Source organism: Ursus americanus, chromosome 25 (genome assembly GCF_024610735.1).
Source record: "Ursus americanus isolate L20-20 chromosome 25, mUrsAme1.1.p, whole genome shotgun sequence".
NCBI lineage: Eukaryota > Metazoa > Chordata > Mammalia > Carnivora > Ursidae > Ursus > Ursus americanus.
Genome location: NC_142151.1, coordinates 25,230,458 through 25,254,381, shown reverse-complemented (window position 1 = coordinate 25,254,381; position 23,924 = coordinate 25,230,458). Strand labels below are relative to the sequence as shown.

General features: G+C 41.9%; 1 protein-coding gene across 1 annotated transcript in view; it reads right to left on the bottom strand.

The window, feature by feature from the left end:
* Positions 1-4,212: 4,212 nt before the first annotated feature.
* Positions 4,213-23,924, bottom strand: part of SSPN (sarcospan) — a 34,045-nt gene continuing 14,333 nt past the window's right edge. The window contains exons 2-3 of the mRNA XM_045811774.2: positions 11,858-11,944; positions 4,213-5,995 (exon numbers count right to left, since the gene is read on the bottom strand). Of these exons, the coding sequence (XP_045667730.1) occupies positions 5,630-5,995; positions 11,858-11,944 (453 nt within the window). The 3' untranslated portion in view covers positions 4,213-5,629. The remainder of the gene's footprint in view (positions 5,996-11,857; positions 11,945-23,924) is intronic.

Genomic DNA, 23,924 nt, shown 5'->3' with positions numbered 1-23,924 from the left:
ACAGATGAGTATATGTCCCACATCCCTTTGACGACAGGATCTTTCTGATGACCTTCCCAAACAAACAACAACAAAAAAAGACATTCTCTAAGAACCTATGCTTTGGAAGGGATCAGTAAACATATATAAATATTTGTTGGAAAGAAATCGAAGAATGAGCTGCTGTCTTCAAGCTGGCATTCCCGTACGCTAGTTTCATTTTTATTTGCCTACAATCTGAATTTTAGAAGTAAAATAGCCAATATTAGTCCTGTACTTCCTAAAGACAAACTAATAAAAGATGAATCTGTCAAATGAAAAAAATAATTTATAACAATTTATTATGAATTACAAAGAGAGATAGACTCTATCAAGGGAGAAAGTAGATTTCTGACTGTATATATATTCAATAACTCCAAATCAATAAATTCAAGAATTTAGATTCATATGAGTGTTCTCATATCCAACCTGGAAATTGAAGCTCCAGATGATATCTGCTGACTATGCTCAAAAAGAGACCTTTTTTACGATTCTCGAGTGAGAATCAGTGACCCACAAAGTCAGGCATACCAAAGGTGGTTGATAGTTGGTTTTTAAATAAATGAGGGATTGTACATCACAACCTAAAATATAGGGGACTGATAATGTACGAAAGCTCAATAAAGTTTCATTTTTAAATGTTGGGGTTAAACACACTGCTATCAAACTAAATTTGAAGTGACATGAAAATCAGGAGAAATGCCTCAGCTTCTACTTCTTTCTGGGTGACGAGCCAAGAAAAGATGGTCATCTTTGGGAAACATCCAGCTGCTTAAACCAACAAATAGGGATCCGGCCAGCACGTAATTCTGGGCTCTATCATCAGTAAGAGTTGGTGCTACCTTATTGAAAAGCAGAATTTCCGTAGGCGGCCCCTTTGATAATGTTCTTGGTTTATAAAAAGGGAGTCACAGAAGGGGATAAGCAAAGCAGAGCCACGTTTCTAGCTGGATGTGGGGACAGGAGAAGCGACACAGGCTATGCAGAAACCAGCTAAGGGTGGAAAAAACCAAATGCTTCTTAGGCTCTCTCTGAGCAAGTCCCTTTGCGAAGTGCTATTTCATTTAACTTTCCCCAGTTATGTTTTTCTCCACTCTGCAAATGAGGAAACCCAACATGAAATGGTTTGTCTAGAGTCACGCAGCCAGAAAGCGGCCGTCAGATTTCCATCCTAGGGCTGCAGCCCTAACACTAAGGATAGGAAATGCACCTCAGACAGTGTGTCCTAAGTCATGATTCTGTTCTTTTCCCATTCTACGAGCTTTTCTAACTCAAATAAACAGAAAGAACTGCTGCATTGCACGGTACCATCAACTGTTTAAATTGCCACAGAGTTCAGAAGAAGCAGTCCTGGCATTCAGATTTGAAAAGGAATTAGGCCGTCTGTTTTCCTGTATAATTAAATGTAGGATATGACTGACCATGTGGCACTCAAACATGTATTCCATTCTCAAGGCCAAGCTTTACTTGACATTAATAGATATAAATTAAGAATCAGCATTCCGAGTACTTGCTGCAAGATTTTTTTCAGCTCTGGCTCTCTCCGGCCCGGGGAGCATTTATAACCTTGACTTCCACAGTGGGTGCCGTGTACCAAAATAGAGACAGTTACCGGAACAAAAGAGTCAAAATGAATATTAGTTCTCATCTATCCCAAAACCGGATTTTTGAAGCACTCATCTGAGAGATTTTAGGTATACAAGTTCACATGCGATGTACTGCAAAACACATCCAAACAAGGTGTTTTCAGAGATTATGAAAACTTTATTAACAAAGAAAATCTGCATATGTGCATCCCATTGAAAACCCACCACCTCAAACATCTGGAAAGCACTTTGCTTTCTATTCACTGTTTCATCAACGCCAGAAGAATGCAACCACAACATCAAAATGCAGATCAATATTTTCAAAGGGGATAATCACTCGAGATAATAAAGTACTAGAAAATCAGAAGAGAAGAATCAAGGTATCCGTTTCACAGGCTGAAACACTGAGCCTTCAGCCAAACAAATGTTTCCACTGGGAGTCAATCTATTTGGCCAGCAGCTCTTTTTAACACCGTCCTGAAGACTCAGTGTGCATCCCGAAACATGACAGAGTTCTTGGAGTGTAGCAAAAACTGACAGCCAGCGCGACTGACGGAAATTAATGGCGCTCTGGCCGTAGTTCTGAGCAGTCACTAGAAAACGGAAAGGTGGCCTTGGTTTTTCAGGGCAGCTTCGAAGTTTGTTCTGATTAAATAACTGCCCCACCGTTGTCCTCCAGAACCCTCCTTGGATACCTTCTACCCCACCCTTTACTAAAGATCTATAACCGTATTCCAGATACAACGCATGCAGGGAGGGGAAATACAAGAGCGTTTAGAGATTCGGATGTCCTGGCCGCGAATAGAAAACACCCATATAACGGGTCCTCGCTGTCCGAACACACTGCCGTTGCAGCTGGAAACCCCTCCAAAGAGAGCATGTAGACGCTGGACTCAAAGAGGGAAAAGAGTCAGGCCTGTTCCTTGACTACAGTTTCTAGGGCCTGGCGTAGCTATATTTTTAGGCTCGGCTCCAAGGAGCTGCCTCCACAAATTTGGACAGAGCGAGGGAGGCACAGATGGCGGTCACGTGAAGGCACAGACCGATCGAGTGGGCTCCGTTACAAAGTCTGTACATTTAGGCTGCTGTATTCCTCCTATTTCAAGTACTGCCAAGTCCCGGCAGTTCCCCCTCTTTCCAAAGTCTTGATTCATTTAATCCTCCTGAAGGAGGTGGAAGAGGAGGAAGATTGCGCAAATCTTACTGTTTTATGGTTTAGAAGAGACAGTCACCATCTTGGCTCCTTGTCAGATTTTAAATGTAACATTTTGCTAAGTGTAAAGCTGTGTATCTGTTCCTTTTCTGTTGCCGTTATTGTAACTTCAATATTTGCAAAACACAACCTTAAAATACTTTAAATCCAGCGCAAAGCAGTTTGCTATTCATGCAACACATTTCTTACACGTATCAATACTCGGGGAGTTCACAGCACAGGACTCTTGCCTTGGTTTCTTTCCTGTCTTATTTATTTGTTCCTTCTTTCACTTATTCTTATTTTTTTCTTTCGGGGATTTAAGAATGATTTAGTTACACAATAGCAAAATCCCCAGTTTACGTGTGTGTGTGTGTGTGTGTGTGTGTGTATAGTGTATATATTTCCTGATTATTATCAAACTTACGTAAGTCCTGCCTGGTGGCATCATTTGGAAAAAGAAAACACATAAGCTAAAGTTATTCTACCATTTGAAATACCCTGTGAATCATTTGTAAAGCATTGAGCACCTTGGTGATGTGTAGAATTTTAATTTTTCTAATATAAAACCAGTAGTGTTCGCTATAAAAAGTCATTGAAGGAAGTCAGGGTGTGCTTCCAGTGGTGCCTGATTCACAGCAATTAGCATTAAATCATGAGTTTCTCACTCTTTACAGAACAGCTACAATATTTCAGATTCGTGGCCATTTTCTTCTTTGTGTAGGAAACTGTCCAAATCAGAATGGACTCAGTTATCGGTATTATTTTTTTTAACAGCGCACAGAGTATTCTTCAGGTCATCATCAGGATGCTTGGTGTTCTCTCGCTGTAGTTTCTGTGTGTGATCAAACCTCTGCCCCAGAGTCTTTTCCACTAATCCCTCCAATGTGAATTCTTGGCCTGAGCTCGTGTGTAGGAAGGCCATTTTTAAAGCAAGTCAATACATAAAAAAGGTTTTCACATCTGTTAATCAGGTGTTTTATCTGGAGGACATAAAAGCTATTTACAATCCTCCAACTAACCGACTTAATGTTTTTCTTTTTACTTGGATATTTATATTGTGTAGAAATTGACACTACTGTCGCAATCAATGGGATTGTTGGACTATCTTCTAAGGCAAACAAGAAAACGCTTTTCTTTTAGGCTTGAATTTCATGACTAGCGGAGTCTATCAATAGGCAATGTGGAGAGGCAAATTCATCTCCATTATTATCTTGAATCTCTGATTTCAATAGAGCATGCTAGTAGAGAAAGATCTAGATAACATTTATGCTGCATGCATTTGCATTCTGAGCTCCGTCCTTAAAACATGGATATTGTGCAGAACTTGAAAAGAAAGAAAAGATTCCCACCATAGGGTACTTGTGCTTTTTTTTTTTTAAGTTGTGGTAACTTAAAATAAAAACTACCTTCCAAGTCAACGGGCAGATGCTCAAATCAGGACTTCAGAACAGGAGTTGAAGTCTCTAGGTGGACTGTGGACACAAGTCAACAACAGGATTACCTATCAGATACACTTTTATGAATGGAACGCATCGGCATTCCCAATCTTCCTCCAAAGGACTTAGCTGCCAAGAGAGATACTTCACAACATATCACAAATGTGCTATCTGTACAAACATTGCCCATTACAAATGCTCTTGTTTTTGTTTAAATGAGTATTTTTAACCTGAGCTATTAATAAAAAAAAAAAATTCTCTTCTCCGTTGTAAAGCTTGGCTTTCAGAAGAAAGAATCTTTAAGCCTCCTCTCTTGTGAGAGTAATTTCTCTGATGGTGCTACGTAAGTACAGCCAGGGCTCATTAAGTAGGCTTCAGAGCATAATTATAATTAACAATTATGTAGAAATTAGTTTTAATGATTTGTTTTAGATGATAGAATAGAAGCATAATGTAATTATTTTTGAGCCTTCTACATCATTAAGAATACAACTACCACCAACTTTCAATTATTGAGAAGCAGACAATCATCCAAAGCGTTTAGTAAGGGATCCACTTGCAGAGCCGAACTAAGGGAGCTGCGGAGAAAAAGGCCTCGGCCCCAGCCCAGGTGTTTATAATTATTTAGCCTGTGCAAAGTCTTCCTTTTCTACTCTGCTCCTTCAAGCTGTTTCATGCCTTGGAGACATCTCTATCAGGGAAAATAGAGAAACTCAACCTGGCTGTTCAGCTTTCCCCCCACCCCCTGCCTTTCTCCAAGACTTAGTGGAGATAATGGGGGGAGGTGGGAAGTTCTGGAAAAGACGGCAAAATTTAGCAAGTGGGCCTAAAATGCCAGTCCACACTATAAACTGAACTCCCAGGAAAGAAGATTATACAAATGATGAATAGAATGAGGACAGGTTTCCCCACTCTCGGAAAATAGCTACATGAGCACGAGTTTTCGCTAACCGAAAGAGAGCTGAAGATTTCTGCTTCTAGGAAGTAGCTTCTTCACTTTACACCATTTCGGTTTACGAAAGTTTTCATGGGAATGCTCCACTTTCAGAAAGCGGGGGAAATCTATATGAGGAATAAACACCAGACGGCAAGGAGAGATGTGTGCCGTTCTTTCCCTGTTCCGAGTTCTTTGTCCCAAAGTCAGTTTGGATCTTATTTTCTCTATAAGAGTTTTTAAAAATACTATAGAAACCTGAAAAGATGTTTTTATTTCATGAAAAATACAAAAATATTCATTTAGAATAGTGACTATTAGTTACTGTCAAATGTTGGTTTTTGGTTTTGGGTTTTTTTTTTTTTTTCTCTCTCTCTTTCTCTCTTTCTTCCTCCTCTTTCTCTTTTTTGACCTCAGCTAGTCAGTGGGCTGTTTCCTCTCGCACCTGTGAGCAAGAACGTTAGGCCTTTTGCTGCTGACCTTCGGAAGCCGTGAGGGAGCACATTCTTACACCCACATAAAAAACCTGGTACCTGTGTTTCCACATCACAAAGCAGGCCAGCAAGCACACGAGGCCACAGACCAAGTTAAGAATCATCTGGATGAGTAAGAACAGTTTGAAAGTGCCCGTGATGCTGGTACAATCCGTCACATCCCTGTACACGAAGGTCCTGCTGAGGGGCTCCACGGAGGGCAGCTTGCAGTGGCAGGCGTCCAGAGCCGTTCCGCAGGAAAACTGGGTGAGCTGCGAGTAGTGGTGCGCAGCAAAGGCCACGGCCAGCACGCAGACCGTCAAGCCCACGGCGCTCAGCAGAAAGTACAACAGCTGCGAGAAAGCAGAAGAGAACCTTTCCAGTTACAAAGAGCGTTGGATGACGCATGACAAAGCTAATTCATCAAAGCTGTGCTTTCTCTCCTCTCATCAGAGGGGTCCTGATGGAGGGGCTGTTCTTGCCTCAGAAACGGAGTCCCCAAGACAGAGGAATGGTTCCAAGTTGATTTCTTAGTGAGCAGTCCTTACGCCCTGATCCTAGCTTTATTTGCCATACAGATGTTGGGTGCTTTTCATACATTGAGCCAACAATATTAGCTTGACTGTGGGATGTTCATGGATGCAGCAAACAGTTTAGGTGAATCCCAAACACGAGAGCCATCCCTGAAAGGCATGCCGCGACTGTCTCTGACCTCAAAAACTGCTCATCTGTTGACTGCAAAAAGACTGGGAAGTAAAGAACACGTTTCTGCAATGTAAACACTGTGTTGGCCAGAATTGGCAGTGATTGGTCAACTGGCGATACGGGTTAATAAAAACAATGGTGTTCAACATAGTGATTGCTAACCTGTGTCCAGAATGCCAGGATCCCCAGTAAGAGGTTGCTGGGCGGGGGGGGGGGGGGGGGGGGGAGGGCGGATTATGGTTCCAGAAGGTAGACGACTGGATGTCAGCTTCATCACCTACACGTCTCAACCCAAGTCCACCTGTAAGCATGTGGTTCCTGAGCATAAAAATAAACCCTAAACGGCCCTTCAGCTGCCAAGAGGTTCTGAACACTGTTGGCCTGTGTGATAGCCTTGTGATGGAAAGGTCTGGTTCAAGATCTAAACTCTGCTGCTGAAGAACCATGGACTCCCTGAAGAGGACATTTAGCTTACACGTGAAATGTGTTGATCAAAAATTGTGAGTGCTTGTTGACATGGTCACAATATAAAGCATTTTATAGAACAAGAAATGTTCCTGGGATTGCACTGACCTAGTGGAGATGCTTTTCTTCATGGTCCCACCTGCTGGGGGTCTAGATAAGGAACAGAGGCCCCAGCTGTTGGGACTAGTGTACTGAACCCAGTTCTTTGTGTGAGATTTGCATACCACAGTCAAAAGTTGCTTGTAGAGCGTTTCTGGTGAATGTGAACTCCCCAAAGTAAGATCAGTTCTCCTCATGTCCAGGTTCAGATTAAAGTAGCTGTGAAAAGATTATGCACTCCCTCCACTTCCAATAATTTAAAATAAAAACACATATCTAAGATTATAAAACATGGGTACAAAAGTCCTCCAAATGAGTGATTCTCCACATGGCGACAATTTCAAGTGCTTTCGAGTCTTAAATATAGAACACTTAAAAATGTATTTGTTTTCTTTCTGGTGTGTGTGTCTGTGTTCTGGTGCCCTCATCATGTGTCCAGTTTGCCTGAAAGCTCGACTGAGGGCAGGAGGAGGGTGGAACTCACTGGCTAAACCATCCTGTCGTAGCACGGCTCCCAACCAAGCAGGGCCTGGCTTCTCTGAACCTTCTCACCAAAGACATCCTCAACACACGCACCAAATCATTTGAAGACTTGTCGGTTGGAACCCACGTGTTTCATCTGTGAAACAGTTTATTGCAACGTCTTCTATCTCAGGGACATAACAAGGAGAATTTCTACTCAACACATTTAGTCTCCACTGGAGGAAGGGAAGCAGATAAATCCAAATGGGCACCATTAAAAATTTTTAAAGGAAATATTCAATGTGTGATATTGAACACATCCCCTCCCTGAACTTTCAGTGGCCATATTCTCTGCAAACACTATAGTGCTCAGGCTAAAGAGTATGAGTTTATTTTTGTGGGACCATTGGGGAAGAATATTTGAAATATTCTGGGTGGTTCCGAAATCTTTGGGCCTGACGACCGACTTCAAACTCCTGATACCAAGAGCCAGATTAAATTGTGCCGACGGTGTTGTTGTATGCGTGTGCCCACCGGAGCCGTGTTTCCAGGACAGGCAGCATGCAACTGGGAACTATTTGCTTTGGGAACATGGGTACATCGGTGCCTTTACCAGCAGGGAGGCCCAAATTAAAGGGATAATTTCCCACCTGAGAGTCATCTGCTTAGTAGAATGGCCCCAATTGGAGTTTTGTCGGCACATTTTATTGCCATCAATGGATGGAACTGAAGAGGTCTTGTAATAACCCTCCTCCCTCCAACACACACATACATCCTTAGCAGATTACTATAATGTTCATTGGGACAATATCTTGAACCAAAGATAATAATCCCTCTTTCTCAATCTGCAAGTAATTCGGATGGTTGCAAAAATATTGTTTTCTCATAATCACAGAAATCCATTTGCTGAAGTGAGAATTTTGCCTATTTTTAAAAGATCACCTTTTGGCTTAGGTATGAAAAGATTAGCCCAAGACATTTAACAAGTGTACAGCAGACTGATGGTTAGGAGCATACGCTGGGGAGCCAGGCTGCCCCCATGGAATCCTGATTCCTGGGGCAAACTAATCAGTCCCACGTGTACCTACATTTCTTCACCTCTAAGCTTGGAATGATCATAATAGCGCCTGTGGTCATAGGATTATTATAAGTATCGAAAGAGTTGGTGTCTGTAAAGGGCTCAGAGCTGTGTCTAGTACACAGTAGCACTACTTAAGTATTTGTGAAATCAATAAGCAAATTACTAGAGATGGAAAGAGCTGCCAGTTCTCAAGACTCTTAGGATATCAACTCTACCGGCTCTGTCTCATTCTCCGTCACGAGGGAGTAACAACGCATAGCTGGCTCCTAGGAAGGATGTGACCATTTACACAAACACAGGGATCGCCCAATCTTCCTCGAGCATCTTAAAGATGCTAGAAGCCAGCGAGAGCACAAACAAAAGCCATGCCCCTCAGCCCCTTTGATTAGGAATACATTTTCCTCGGTGCGTATCTCCCACCGAGACTCTGCGTCTCCCACCCTGTGGACTCATCAGGCCGAGTAAACAGGCGTGAGCCACAGAATCAAATCTCTTATCCATTTTAAGACATAAATACATACTTGATCCCCCTCCCGCCCAGGCCTGTAGGCTACCTCTGCCGCGGGGTAGCATTTTTCCCTCACGGCTTTTAACTCATCTGACAGCAACAAGCTTCTGGGTTAGAATCTGTAATGTAAAATCGAGTGGCTTGTTTTACCTACACGGCAGGAATAAACTATCAATGAAAGTGTTTACGATGACCTTGGGAATGCGAGCAAACACATCTTGATGAAAGCGGGCCGGGACGCATCTGTCTTGCCCCTGTCGGCCCGCGCGTCTGGCGCCCGGCCGCGGGCAGGGGGCGGGGGCGCCGCGGCCCCGGCGCTTATGTAACGGCGGCGCCCGGCACGGCTCCGCTCGCTCGCGGCCGCTAATTGGTACCCGGCTGCAGCCTCCACGCTCGGTGACTTGGGGAGGAGGGCGGTTCGGCTTCGATTTAATTACCTTCCCGATGGCAGGAGCGGGGAGGCCGCTGCCGCAGCAGCAGCAGCCCGGGGGCCTCCTGCCTGTGGGCACGAGGCGACTGCGCCTTAAATGCCCTCGCGGGGAATGTTCCCCGGGAGTGTTGCCAAGCACATGAACCGGACACGTTTCTGAAAATCAGCCAGGTGAGCCCCGAGAAGACAGGGCCACGAGGCGAGGCAGGAGGCCCAGTCCCAGGCCCAGGGGTCCGCCAAGGCCGCGGGCAGCGCCGCGGGGAGACAGAAGGACCGCGCCGGCGTAGTCGCAGAGCCCGCCGCGAGCGGCCAGGGCGGACTGTAGCGGCGTGAGATGAAAGACCAGGCCCGTGGCTATTGTCTCGAAGAAGAAGGAGCGGTGTGTGCGCGCGCGTGCTCAGGCTACAGAGAGCCGCGGTGATCCCCCGGGGGACTGCCCGGGCCCTGGGGGTCTCCAAAAATCTTCAACAAATCTTAGGCCAGGGTATCAACACGCAGGCACTAAAACGCCGTTATGCTAGTGAGAAGCACCGTATGAAGATGCATTTCGTGCCTCCCCAATGCCCCCCCCCAAAACAAAAACGGTGTGGGGGCACAAGGCAAGTCGGCTGTAACTTGTTGTGCCTTGGGAAACCCCGGAGATTGACTGAAGCTCATTTTAGACCTGAAGATAATAGAGCGGGGACCTTAGAGAGCTGGCAGCAAGCATCACTAAAGGTCACATTCAGGAGAAGAGAAAAGTGCCTCCGTATTTGTCAATGTCTGTCACAGGTGAAAAAAAAAGGTAGCTAATGAGATCTTCCTAGTGGGGAATTCTCAACCTGCCTGACATTGGCACTGACTTGTTTTATTTTATTTTTGTCCTTGCTCCTTATTTTAAGTGCAGGTGTTGAGATGGCTTCGGGGTCTCCGTGAAGCTGATGCTGGTGTCTCTGCTGGGTCATCTGGAGGGGAAATGGAGCATTTCACATAAGCTGAGGAACCTAGCAGAGATCACTTTATACCCTAGTGAAAGAGGTTCCTGTAATTTAACAGGGCATTTCTTACTAGGCTTTCTGACTTTTTTTTTTCTTTTTTCCTTTTTCCTTTTTTTTTAAATCATCACTAAGCCTTGCTGTGTTTAATCAGACCTCTACAAAAAAAGTAAACATGGACTGGTGTCTGCTCTATCTGGCCTTCTTTTAAGGAACACCCTCAGAAAAAGTAAAATGTCCAAATGTAGACATATCCATGAAATTCTATAAATTTTTAAAAATAGAATCCCTTATGTTTTAACTAGGAAAGTTATATCTATTGGAGAACATTTCAAAATTAGAGAAAAAGACTACAAAATGCAGTTGTCTTCCCACCACTCACAGATAACTATTTTTTTCTATGCACTGAGAGGTGGTTTTTTTTTTTTTAATTTCTGTGTTATCACATTGTACATTTTATGTAGCCAGCTTTTTTTGGCTAGTTAATATAAGGTGAACATTTTTATTCCATTAATTACTCTTTTACAACATGATTTAAATATACACACATATAAGCATTTTTTATGTCAACTGCTTCAATTATACTAGATTACAAAATATCTTTTCTGCATCTTCGTTTCTAAATAATAGAGTGAACTTACCCTTATGAGCTATGCTCTCTTTTTGAACAAAGACGTGTCCAGTTGTTATGTGTTTTGTTACAAAAGAAAAGTAAACAGTTTGAATGGACCAAAAAAAAAAAAAAAACCCAACAAACTAACATTACAGAAACCGTTCTGTTCTCTGCTACAAGTAGTTGAAAGAAAATGTAGGAATTTGATTTCTACTGGCTCTGATTGCTGAGTTGGGTGTTTATCTCCCTAAACTCTAAAAGGGTGTGTCTATGTTTCCCTCTGGAGTAGATTCTACTGTGCAGTGAAAATGCTGTGTATGTGAATTGGTTCCAACCAAATGCACCATCTTTAACGGAGGAAAAAAAAATACAGGCATGGAAAAGGCACACACACTTGTTAAACCATGCGTGTCCCAGCCCTCCCCCTTATCCTCAGACTCTTTGCACAGAACATTTGGATGCACCCAATGTACTTTTTCTGTCTCAGTGATCCCACCTACAAAAGGAAATAGACTGCTTGCCTATTAAAATATTCTAAAAACCCCCAAGATATGGAAGTGGGCACTAATAGAGACACCTTTTCCCTGGCTAAGTGTTTTGCTGAACTGATGAATTTTCAATATTCCTTGTAAGGGCACTGAAGGACAGATTTCATATGCTCTGTGCCAACCTAGTGCCTGGAAATTAGGACTTTAAAAAAATCAGCATTACCTTTGGGGTCTGGATGAATGCCCTCCTAAAACATTTTTGTGGCCTGCCTAAAAATGCAATTTCTAGAATTATCTGATATGCAACCCCTTAAAAAGCATTCTTTTATTTTGTACTCGTGGCTTTTTTTTCTATGTGATGATAAAAGAGAAAGAAAAATGACAACTTACTTTCATAGCAAACTGGATACATGTCCGTTCGTCAACTTGATATGAGACACAAAGCATAAACAAACCAAGATAGGCCACTAAGCAGACCTGCAACGGAGGACATGGACGAAAGGGTGTTATCAGGGCCAGTCGTGCATTCTAATGACATCAATCTCAGCGTCTTTCACCAGTAATAGCCTTGTTATCGAGGTGCTCATTTCATTTACTTATCTGTATGTGTTATTTCTTTCTCGGCTTGAGGAACAGAGTTTTTAAAATAGTAAAATCAATTTCTTTCAATGGAGCCGTATTTATTAAGTCCTTTTGATGTGCCAGGTGCTGTATGAGGTCCCTTTCGAGTACACAATGAGGGATAAAATTTCCTCCACCTCAGCAAGGTTAGAGTCCAGTCGAGGCCAAGGCAAGTGCGGGCACTATTCTAAGGCAGGGCATTATATGTCGAATGCTCTTCAGAGAAGCACAAAAAGGGGAAAAAACAACAATGAGCTGGGCACTTTATAAAGACTTCACTAAAGAGGTAGATTTGAAATGGTCCTTGAAAGGGATGATGATAATGATAGTGATCTCGAACGTTTACTGACTACTGAGTTTGTGCGGCGGTCTTCTAAGGGCTTTGTATGGATTTCCTCAGGCAATCAACACAAAACCCTGGGAAGTAGGCGCTATTATGATCCTCATATTAGAAATGAGGAAACAGAAGCACAAAGCTAGTAAAGAATGAAATCGGCACTCACATGAGGGAGTTGGGTGCTACAGCACAAGCAATCGCAGAGAGGGAGGCTGGTGCAAATGGTGGGGGGAGAGTAGCAAATATATACCTGTAGTTGAAATAACAACATAGACAGCAGAACCGTAAGGTAACAACCTAGGGATATAGGATTGATTTAGGAAGTAATGGGACTCCCTTGAAATTTTTTGACCAGACAAATGACATGATTCAAGACCTGTTTCAGGAAGATGAGCAGTGGTGTCGGACAGACTGGCGGTGAGAACGCTGGGGTAGTATTTTACTCATCTAGGCAAAATGAACGTATCAGGTGGGCCAGAGCTGAGATGATGCAGGCAAAGTCAGAGGAAGAGGCGGAGAGGAAAGGTGTAGCCCAGCAAAATCTGCACTTCGTGGCTACTGCATGCCTGACGGGAGGACACTGGCCAGGAAGACAGGAAGTGATCCCCCCATGTTTGAGTGTCCCCAAAGGGAAGAAGGAGGCTGGGAGGGGGAATGACCACTTTGAGAGAAAAGATACTCAACTGCTTTGTCAAAACAGATTTTTTTTAGTGCACGGGAGTTTTGTAAATGTGATTTAGAATTTCTAATCAAAATATATCTATCCACACTTAGTTTTGGAACGGTTCAAATGTTGCTAAGTTCTACTTTAGGACAGAAACCAAAAGCAACAGAATTGCATTTTCTGATAAGCACAAGTTTCCTAGAGAGGATGTCGGAAGTGTAGCTGAGTGCATTAAAAGACTGCTTTGGTGATAATTTCTACCCCTAGGGCTAGCTTTACACCACAGGGTAGGAGAGCTGTTTACTTACAATGCCAACAGAGCATTTTAAGGTAATGCTTCTATCCTTTTCTCCCCTGGACATAATCAATAAGTTGCTTGTGCCCTCCTGGGTTCCCAAGTTGAGAGTTGTTCAGGTTTCTACTGGGCCGTGAAGCCAAAAGCCAAGCCTGCTTTTTAGTATAGGCTTTTCCATCATTAGGACTGGCTGATAACTTAATAGTAACATTCCCAGGGGAGAGATACAGTATTAAAATACATGAGCATGGCAGGGATTGGAGAGAGCTGGGTGGAAAACAAAGCAGGTAGGACCCCCGGCAAAGCACTGGCGGATGCAGAAGTAAAGATCCTGAAGTTCCGTGTGGAGCCCACAACCTGGCTGACGTTCCCAAGTCAGGGATGGATTTCTTTCTCAAAATACATTTCTAAAAATTACCTAATTGAGGTATAAGTTTGAGCAGGTCTGTGGGGGCTGACTATGTATTTTCACATTAAGAATTTAGAGAACTGAAACAATGGAAGAAAGACCTCCTTTTTTGTTGTTGTTTATTGGCAACAAACCAGATGGAGGGTTCTCACCTTGCTTTTGTGCAGAGTGTTAAATCCCTAACCATGTGCCTTATGCCCGTGTTCGTGTCTGTCTGCAGGTGCCCAGGGTCCAGCTCTCTCCCGTGTAACTGTCTTTGTCCCTAGAGGCTGTGGTGAAGTTGGCACTTGCCCAGCCTCTCCTCTTGGTCTTCATGAGAGACACATTCCAGTAATCAGGCCTAATGGACCCACATCTTAAAATCTGATTCTGTGCCTTCCTTGAACAATGTTCCCACTTTGGTAGTAAAGTTCTACTTCTTTATAGCCTTAATTTAGGCCAGTTTCCAGCAAGAAGGTGCACAGGAACCCATGACTTCATTCTAGGGCATTTCTCTTAGTCAAATGACAGAACTGTTTTGAGGACATACACTAGCCAGACCCTGTGCATGGCTCTGGGAATTGAGAGGTGAAAAGACAGAGCCTCGGCCTTCAAGGAGCTCTCTCTCGGTGTAGTGGGGGAAAGAGGACAATGAAGTTAGAATACCATGTGAGTACCAGGACCTCGCTGCCATAATACACAGGAGGGCTGACCAACCCAAAGGCAACTTGGGGACACTTCCTGAAGGGAGATGGATTTTGAAGGATAAGCAGAACTTAGTTAGGAGAGGGATGTGAGGAAGACTAGAGGACGTATTAGTAGGTACAAAAGCATAGAGAAATGTAGAGTAAACATTCGCGGACTCCCATAGCCCCAGTGCAGAGGATGAGAGAAGAAACGGTGAAAGATGGGTTTACTGAGATGGACGGGAGGTAAGTCACAAATGGCTTTTGTGTCCATCTAGGGCGTCTGATGCAGCGGAATGGTACGCTCTACACTGCCTTTCAGAACGGTCCTTCTGGCTGTGAAGAATGGATTGGGAAGGGAAGACCAGCTGAGAGGCCCAGGCCCGGGTGCATCTGTGGAGAAATGGTGAGTGCCTGAGCTCAGCTCACAGTGGGGAGAAACAGTGGGTGTGTTGATGCGACGTGAGGGAAACAGAATCCTTAGGCTCTGAAACCGATCAACTGACCGGAGGTGAAGGCTGCAGGGGCTGGAGGGGGCGGGAGGGGTCAGCAAGGTGCTCAGTGGCCTGACTTGAGCTGCCAGGTGGATGGTGCTGGCATTTAGGGAGACACACGAGGAAGAGCAGAGTGGGAGTAGAAAATGATGCTGCCACGGGGATTCGAAGCTCAGCCGCATGGGCCTGGGGCTCAGGAAGGAGGCCTGAGCTGGAGATAAGCACTGGTTAGTCACCAGCATACGCGAAGTCCTTGAAACCATCCGAAATGCTAGACTATCCAGAGAGAGTCTAGTGAAAACAGGAAAGAGCCAAGGAGGTTGCCCAGTTATGAAAAACTTTTGGCTCTTTTGAACAGAAAGCATCTCAGACATACTTATAATTTTGGTGGTACATCATGTCTAAATACTATGAAACTGATTATCCTTTTGGATTTGGGGATTCTCCTTTTAGGTTCTTGTACAGGGTCTTTACTATAAAGCCTGAATACATTCAACACTTTCATTTCTTAGCATTTTGCTAGGGCTCGGGAGCCTCCAGGAGGGGGGATTTCTTTTTCTCCCCTACAGATTTACATGTTAAAATAATACTTCTTTATCAGACAGTTTATTGGTGTTTAGCACCTTTCAGAAGAGTAGTATTTATTGAAACTTAAAACTGAAGGCCTTATGGCCATGGGGAGGAAACCAGGTTTCTCAGGCCAGATGAAGGGTCCTGTTTCCTGAGCTGGCAGGCCACGGACGCTCCAGGAAGACAGGGTGTTCTGACTTCCCAGGCAGGGAGGTGGAGCTCATGTTAATGAGCAGTGAGACCCGCCAGGTCTATCTGGAACAACATTCCTGGATTCTGGGCCAGAGCCTCCATTAGATTTGGTGTGGTGAGGTGAGGCCCATGGAACAGGGGAAAAAAAAAAAAAGCAGTTATGTAAGGTTTTCAAGAAGGCCCTCATTGGACCAGACACCCAGACCTGGGGCGGACAGGTGGTGTCACTGAGCACAAAGCCAGACAAGAACAAGGTGGCGCTGGGGAAAGCACAGGTGGGCTTTAAGAGCTTGGGAAGATTTAGTTCATGTACAGACGGATAACACAAGCTTGGAATGATTTTTTTTAAATGGGAAAAAAGACGACTACTATCATCTTCAATCAATTTTTAGATGCATGTTTCTACAGTTTGTTTAGCATCAAAAGAAAACCTAAGTCCTACATCCCACCTTCTGTCTAAAGACAGTCTTTGTCTGCTCAGAGTGAACGCTGCATTCTCTCTTGTGAGTTAGAAAGTTAGACAGGGATGAAATGTTCTCTGAGTGTTAGATCCATTTCCAGACGTAGGAGTCTTGAGTCTTGTCACACATTGTCTTCCTATTGTGCCTGCGGTGGTGCTTTTTAAGGGTTGGCATTATGAATAAAAGGTGAATGCCGGACCAGTGTCTGGGAGAGTGACCTATGTATTATTTTGTTTTCCTTTTCATTCTGGCATAGCTAGAAGATACCAGCCTAAAACATTTTGTGAGGATGCGAATTACTGATATTTACTTCTCTCCATGTCATACGGATTTATATTCTGGTCTTGCGACATTCACACAACCTCCAATTTATTTGTTTTCTTCTTTTTGTTGTCGACAGAGCTGCTTGACAGGACTACCTGGGGAATACAACCTTCCCCTGTCAAATGCCTTTCAAAGACTCTCTCCTCCTTCCACCCCAACCCTTTCATTTGTGTACCTGAAACGTGACTCTATTTCTGTAAGTTAATCAACTTTCACCTTTATAGTCAGTCAATACAATAACAAGATGAACTCTCTTCTCATGTTTGCACAGACAATTGATCAATGAGAGATGTAGCAGAACTGTAAGTATTTGGAAGTTTCTTAAGAGAATTTCTGTGGATTTTCACATACTTAATAGGATTCAAGGTAGAATATTAGCATTTTCAACAAATGATAAACATTGTGATCAGTCGACCGAATGCAGTCTCACTCCGGAGAACTGTTGATGAACACATCATGTATCAGAGATTTAAATAATATATAAATAATATATAAAATAACATTTCATGAGGATCTATTAAGGAATGTTTATGGGATCACGATTTCAGCAGGACGGGAGAGAATATTTTGGCATAACTTAAGCATTTTTACCAGATTCTCATCGCCATGGCCTTACAGTAAGACAAAGTCAAAGGCAGTGGTTCCGAATTACTTGGAGGACTTGGTTAAAACTGGCATCCCCAGAATTTCTGATCCAGTTGGTCTGGGGTGGAGACCAAAAATGTGCATTTTTAACAAATCACTGGGTAATGTTGCTAGTCCTAAAACAACACTTTGAGCACCAGGAGTCTAAGCTGAAAACATAGTCTTCTACGTGCCGACACTTGGCATGGGCCTTCAAAGAGCTCTCTCTCCTAATCTGAAAGACTAGGATCGGGAGCGATATGCTGGCGAGCAGAGTTTCCTATAAAAGATTTGTTTATTGTAAGTAATAATGAGATATAATAACAATAGTTTCCTTATAAAGAAATTTAGTCTTTCCTACTCTAGGAACCCTTAAAACTGGAGGGAGAAATCCTTCATTGCCATCAACGTGAAGTCACTGAGCACGGAGTTGGGAAGAGACGTGCACAGTCCTCTGTCACAAGCCCGGAGCACACCCCTCCCCTTCTACCCCATTCTCTGCCTCCTTTGAGTCCCTTCTCTTAAAGAAGCATCTCGTAACCAAGTGGGATTAGTTTCTAACTAAAGAGGAAAGTTTGGCACATTACTGTTTCCTAGTTGTTTGGAATCCCTGAAGCCAGCCTGCGGAATCAAATATAAAGATGCAAAGGAGAGATCCCGAGAGAAATCCTAATATTCATCTCCTAATTTGTAGAAATGGAGTAAGAACTAGTACAATGTAATCTTTCAGATCTTGTTATTAATGGTCACCCTCATCTCGGTATTACTTCCCACTGAATTTAGCTCAACAATCTTTATTGAGGTAGATACTGGCACTAGAAAGAAAAATAAGATATCCTCTTTGCCCTTTGGAAATTCACAGTTTAATCCCTACTTTGCTGAAGAACTGAGGCATAGGAAAATTAATTGCCGTGGGTCATGTCGTTTGACCAGTGTAGGCCGGGAGGGAAAATGAGCAGCCAACAGCAGCTCATACAAACCCCTCCTTGCTGTTCACTCATCAAAACCCCTCGTCCTTCCTAAATGTAAGGGACATTGAATCAATTGTGGGTTTTTTTCCCTCCTGTGTATTATTTTTTAAAGACAATAAAGTTTTTGGTGTTAAATGGACTTAAATATGGTAGAATTATGAGGTTATTCCCTCCTCACAGTTATTATTAATAGTTATTATTTTAGATATCATTTTTGGATAAGAGCAAGATAAAAGGACTCCAAAAAACTCCCAATCAGTTGAAGTAAGAAAGGTGAAAATAACTCTCGAAAGTATGAAATATTAATTAACAGTTCATTCAAAAAGTGGTAACTGTTATTTAGTTCTGTTACAATCAAGTAGGAAACTGTAAGTAGAATGAAGTGCTGCACAGGGGAAAACCTGTGGGCTAGAGTTGGTGCTTGACTCTATTATTTTTCTAACTAAGTGATCTTGGACAAAGTTATTTAATTCTTCTTAGCCTCAGTTTCCTTATCTATAAAACAGAGACAATAGTGCCGTCTTTTGGTGGTTAATTCAAAGAATAATGATAATGTAAATAAGGAGCCTACAATAATGCCTAAGAAATAGCTGGAGAAAACTGGGAGTAATTATTATAATAATTATTACTGCAAGTCACTTACACGTTTATTAGAGTAGACCAAATTTAGAGCATATTTAAGGGCTCACAAATGTATTACCAAGTTAACCATGCTTAAAATTGGTAACACGTATACTGCCTTGATGGCCAATACCACGCAGTCTACTTTGTATTAGTGGATACCAGTGGATATTTGCCTTAATCTTTATATTTACAGAAGAAAAACTATCAAGTCTAGATGTTTAGACATTTTAAGGCCAATTTTGAGCAATTTTATGTGCCAAGCATTAAAATTGAGCACTCTAGGTAAATTATCCCATTTGGTCTTCATGAAAATCCTATGAAGTAGTCACTATTATTAGCCCCATTTCATAGATGAGGAAACTACACCTCAGAAGGGGTTTATGCTCAAGGTCACAGAGCAAATACAGAGCCGAGATCTGTCCCAAGAGTCCAGAACCTGGCTCTTAACCATCACACAGCCTGGCCGCCTCCATGGAGGAATCTGGAAAGCACTGAGTGAAATGAGAACTGCAGAAATTTGGAGAACATTTCGGCATCTGCTCCTCTCCTATGCTGAAAGGCGCCAAGCACCCCTCCCGAGGCATAGTATCTGGAACAGTCTTTGAGACGCAAATGACCGGCAGTCTGGGGGAAGGCGATGTAGTTGTGAAGACGCAGCCTCTTCACGTGTAACAGAGAGAAAATAATACTTTATAATTTGTGTTAAGGATCATAAATAACATGCCTGCTATTGTAGCAGGTTTTATTTTTTTTCCATCTCATATGACCCCAACCTGTGCCAGTATAACTTAGTCTTAAATTTGAGCTGAAATGAATAATACATATAAATGTAGCCCTCTATCACATCTTAGAAATAAGCTCATTCTGTTCATTTAACAAATATTCATTTTGTACCTTCCACGTGCCAGTTACTCTTTGAGGGTCTGGAAATACCTCAGTAAAGAGAAGAGACAAAAATCACTGCCTTGATAGAGCCAATGCTTTAAAGTGGACAGGCAGACCGTAAAGAAACAAACTGGTAGACGTAGATATATGTCAGTTGTTGAGAAGAGCCATGGAGAGCATAGGACTTTACCTCATTGCTTCCTTTTCCCCACAAGCATGACATATAGTAATTAGCAAAAAACAAACAATCAATCCTCAAGGTGAGATGTTTCCCCCCTTAAAGACTGAACCGGTAACGCCCAGCAACCCCTTTAAAAAGATGGTGGACTCACAGTTGTTTCTCATGAGAGCCTTGCTGCTTCTGTTATTTCAACAATACGTCTGCACTATAAGTTATCGAAGACCTAACAGGTTCCATAAAAGATAACATACACATGCCTCCAGAGAAGGGGCAACAGAGGGTAACTATATAAAGTTTTACAGCAAAATGGGCCGCATGCCCAAAGATAGAGACGGAGGCAATATATCTTAGCTCCGGGATCTGAAAGACTTGGGTTCAAAACCCATCTCCACCACAGTCTAGCTTTTTGTCTTGGACAAGTTAGCCTCTTCAAGCCTCAGTTCCATCATCTGTGAGATGACCAACAATGCCTACTTCCAAAATGGCTCTAAGGCCTGTAGGCGACAGTAAATGTAAAGGATGTCATACGGTACCCAGCACATATGTCAAATGAATAAATGAATCCATTCATTCAGTGACTTGGGCTACTTTTGCTTTCACAGCAAGGGCCCACTTTTCAAAAATCTTCCCAATATTGTTGATATAAATAGTTTGCAAACACCTAAGAGTTATACAATTCTTTTTCTGCTGCTTTTCCTTTTCGCTCCAAACCTATTTATCCTCTACTCCCCAGGAAATGTCAACTTTGGTAACCATGCGAACTGTATATGTTTCTCTGATGACGCTGTTATGGTTTTACAAAGACAAGTATTTAATTTGTGAAAAAAAAAATGCTGTTCAGCTAAAAATATTTTCTGTCCAAAGCAGATCCAAGATTAATACAAGTTTTTTTTTTTTAATTATAATTGTTTTAGCCAAACGTAGTGCATGGCTATTAATGGGAAATTCCAAAAGCAATAGGCATATAAAGATTCACAATCAACTGAAGAGCTTATGACAGAATTGCACATCAACATGCAAGACAACACTGTAACTATCTGTCTCTAAACACTACGAATATTAATGTACAAGCATTAAAGCCCAGATCATTCATTACGAATTTGAAAAAAAAACCCACAACATTTTGCAAAGTAGTAGCTTCTTTTCTACTATAAACAAAACTATAGCTAGCAACAACTTCTTATGTCTAGCAAACTTTTGCTAAAGAGAGTTTTATTTGGCTTATCAAATTGTCAGGAAGAGATTCAGTGCCTTTTCATTAGCCTTAGGAATCTACAGCCCCGGAGCTTCACTGTTTTACTCTTTTTACTTTAGTTTTTTCCTTAGAGTAAAAATTGCCAACAGACAGCATTAGTGCAGAAAAATTCTCTTCATTCAAGAACTAAATTCCGCTTGGCCTGGGAAGAGCTGGGATTAGAGCATACATCCTCATCTATATATTTCCCCAGCCTCTTGTGGGGGCTGGGGCGACAATTTGTAATATTTGCTTTTTGAGACAAGCCAAGAGATTATTTTTAAAAGAATCTGGTAGAGATCTAGGTCAAAATCTCTCCGTGAAAAGGCAATTCTAGATAACCAATCTTATCACAGAAAATGATTTCTTTCCAGAGTCTAAAGAGAAATGATACTTGCTGGGTCACACCTGAGTTTAGACTATAATATCCTCTCAGTCTTCTTCTCCCCTTTATTATTATGATTGTCCTTTTGACTAAGGAGTTGATACCTGACAGGTCCCATTACCGTAAATGTATGGACTTTTCATATGTGGTATGCAAAATAAATAATTTACGTGGTAATGAATTAAGCTGAAGAACAAAGCAGGCCTATCATCACCTAGAGCTCGGCTCAATCTAGATTTCTTCGGAAAATACATTGTAAACACAAGATTTCTGAGAAGCAATGAGGTAATTCCAAGGAAACTCTTGCTCACGTAATCATCATCAATGAGATGGAGTCACCTGTTCTGTTGAGACCAAAGCTCTGATTGGTTGGTAAAGAAGTAGGGAGTATTGAGGCACCTGGGTGGCTCAGTTGCTTGTGTCCAACTCTTGATTTCAGCTCAGGTCATGATCTCAGGGTCGTGGAGCCCTGAGGTCAAGCCCTGCCTGGAGCCTGCCTCTCTTCCTTTGCCCCTTTCCCCTGTGCTCTCTCTCTCTCGCTCTCTCTCTCAAATAAATAAATAAATAAATAAATAAATAAATAAATAAATAAATAAATAAATCTTTATTTAAAAAAGAAGAAGAAGAAGAAAAAGAAGGAGGGAGTATTACGGAGCACTTCCATACCAGGCTGAAATCTTTTCTGTGGTAAAATACATCCTTTCTAATTCAAAGTGTTGGCTTTTATCATGATTTCAAAGTATCCGATAACCAGAAATATATAGAATGTTATTTGCATGTATTATATATCTTTGTATATCTTTGTATTACATACATTTTAAATTTTCCTAGCCAATGTTGCATTGTAATTTCATCACTGTGTGGTTTAGCCAGATCTGTTGTACCAGCACAGAAAGAGTGGGAAGGAAATGTGCTTGTCAAGTGACTGCCTTATTTCTCAGCACACACTGTGCTTTGCAGATGTTCGCTTGTATCTCATTTGTTGTTTTATAAGATAATAGAAAACTACCCTGATGGAACTGATAAAAAGAAGTTGGAATTTGCGACCAGCAGCTGGATGAAGGGAGCATGAATCCCCCAAATCCTATGGATCTAGTGTGCTTTTCTTGATGTCCCTGCCAAAGTAAGGCTGGAAAGCTAGGGAGATCTTTGAGAGATGTGCCAGCACGAAGTCGCTACAATTCACAAGTTCCAAAAACCTTGCCTAAAGATTATTGCAAATAGCTCATTTTAAACCAATGAATCTCATAACCGAGCATTATATCAACTCCGAAAACAGAAGAAAAATCCAACAACTGTCCTAATGCATGACTTATCATGCATATCAAGACATTCAAGTAGAATCCCTTTGGTTTGGGTCTTATTTTAGTATTATAGCAGATTTGTGTGTATATGTTAAGATGCATATTTGATAGTAACAACTGGGAATTTTTGCAATTACATCCTCAAAAAACGGAATGAGCACAACAACAGAATTGTGAAGCAATAAGGTTGCTTTTTTATACTCGTGGTATAGTACTCCCCTTTCCACTATTTCAAATCCAGTATTATTCATTCTTCAAACCCTGCTCAAGAGTTTCCTCTATCCAGAAAGGGTACCTTTTGTGCATTACCCACTTTATATATACTAAGTTCATTTATTCCCTGAAACAATGCCGTAAGTAAAAAATATTACTCCATCTTATAGAAAATTGACTCAGAGAGGTAAAGAAACGTGCAAGTTGATCCAAAGAAGATGTTTTAAAACATCCCGAGGTCTTATTTCTGCATAATGGGAAGGACTAACTTTTATGAAACCCTTCTTGCTATAAAGTACTTTAAAATGCTCTGATCTTCTATAGGCTAAGGGATGGAGCTAAGACCATGGCATAAAGCTAGGCCCCTCAAATGGCTACACCCTTACACGACTAGAAAATAATGAACCTACTAGCACTGGACGTCATCGAGACAATTGTTCTGTCTGAGCTGATGGGGGGGGGTTGGAGGTGGTTTTGAGAAAGCAGTCCTGAAAAAACAAAACGAAACCTTGATTTTTTTCAACAAAAAATTGTGAAGGGGAAAGAAAGAGGAAGGGAAGGGGGGTGAGGGAGGGAGGAAGAGAGAGAGCACTTTGATAGAAAGGAGAGAGAAAGGGTAAATCTTTGAGTAAAGGAAACATAAGAAATATATGAACTCATTGCAGTGTATAGATCTTATTAGGATCTTGACTCTGACAAACTGTGAAGAAATATTCATGAGTTAATCACAGATATTCGAACACTGATTTGATCCTATTAAGAAATTGTTAACTTGTTAGGGATGATTAGTATTTTGATTATTTTTTAGTCTTCATCTTTTGACTTACATAGTGAAGTATTTATGGATGAAATGATATAATATCTGGGATTTACTTCAAAATAAACCAATACACGGTATATGGATGTGGAGTATAGGAGCACACGAATGAAGCAAGATCAGTCATGAGTTTATAATTATTGAAGCTGGGTGATGGGAGCATAGGTGTACATATACGATTTGATCT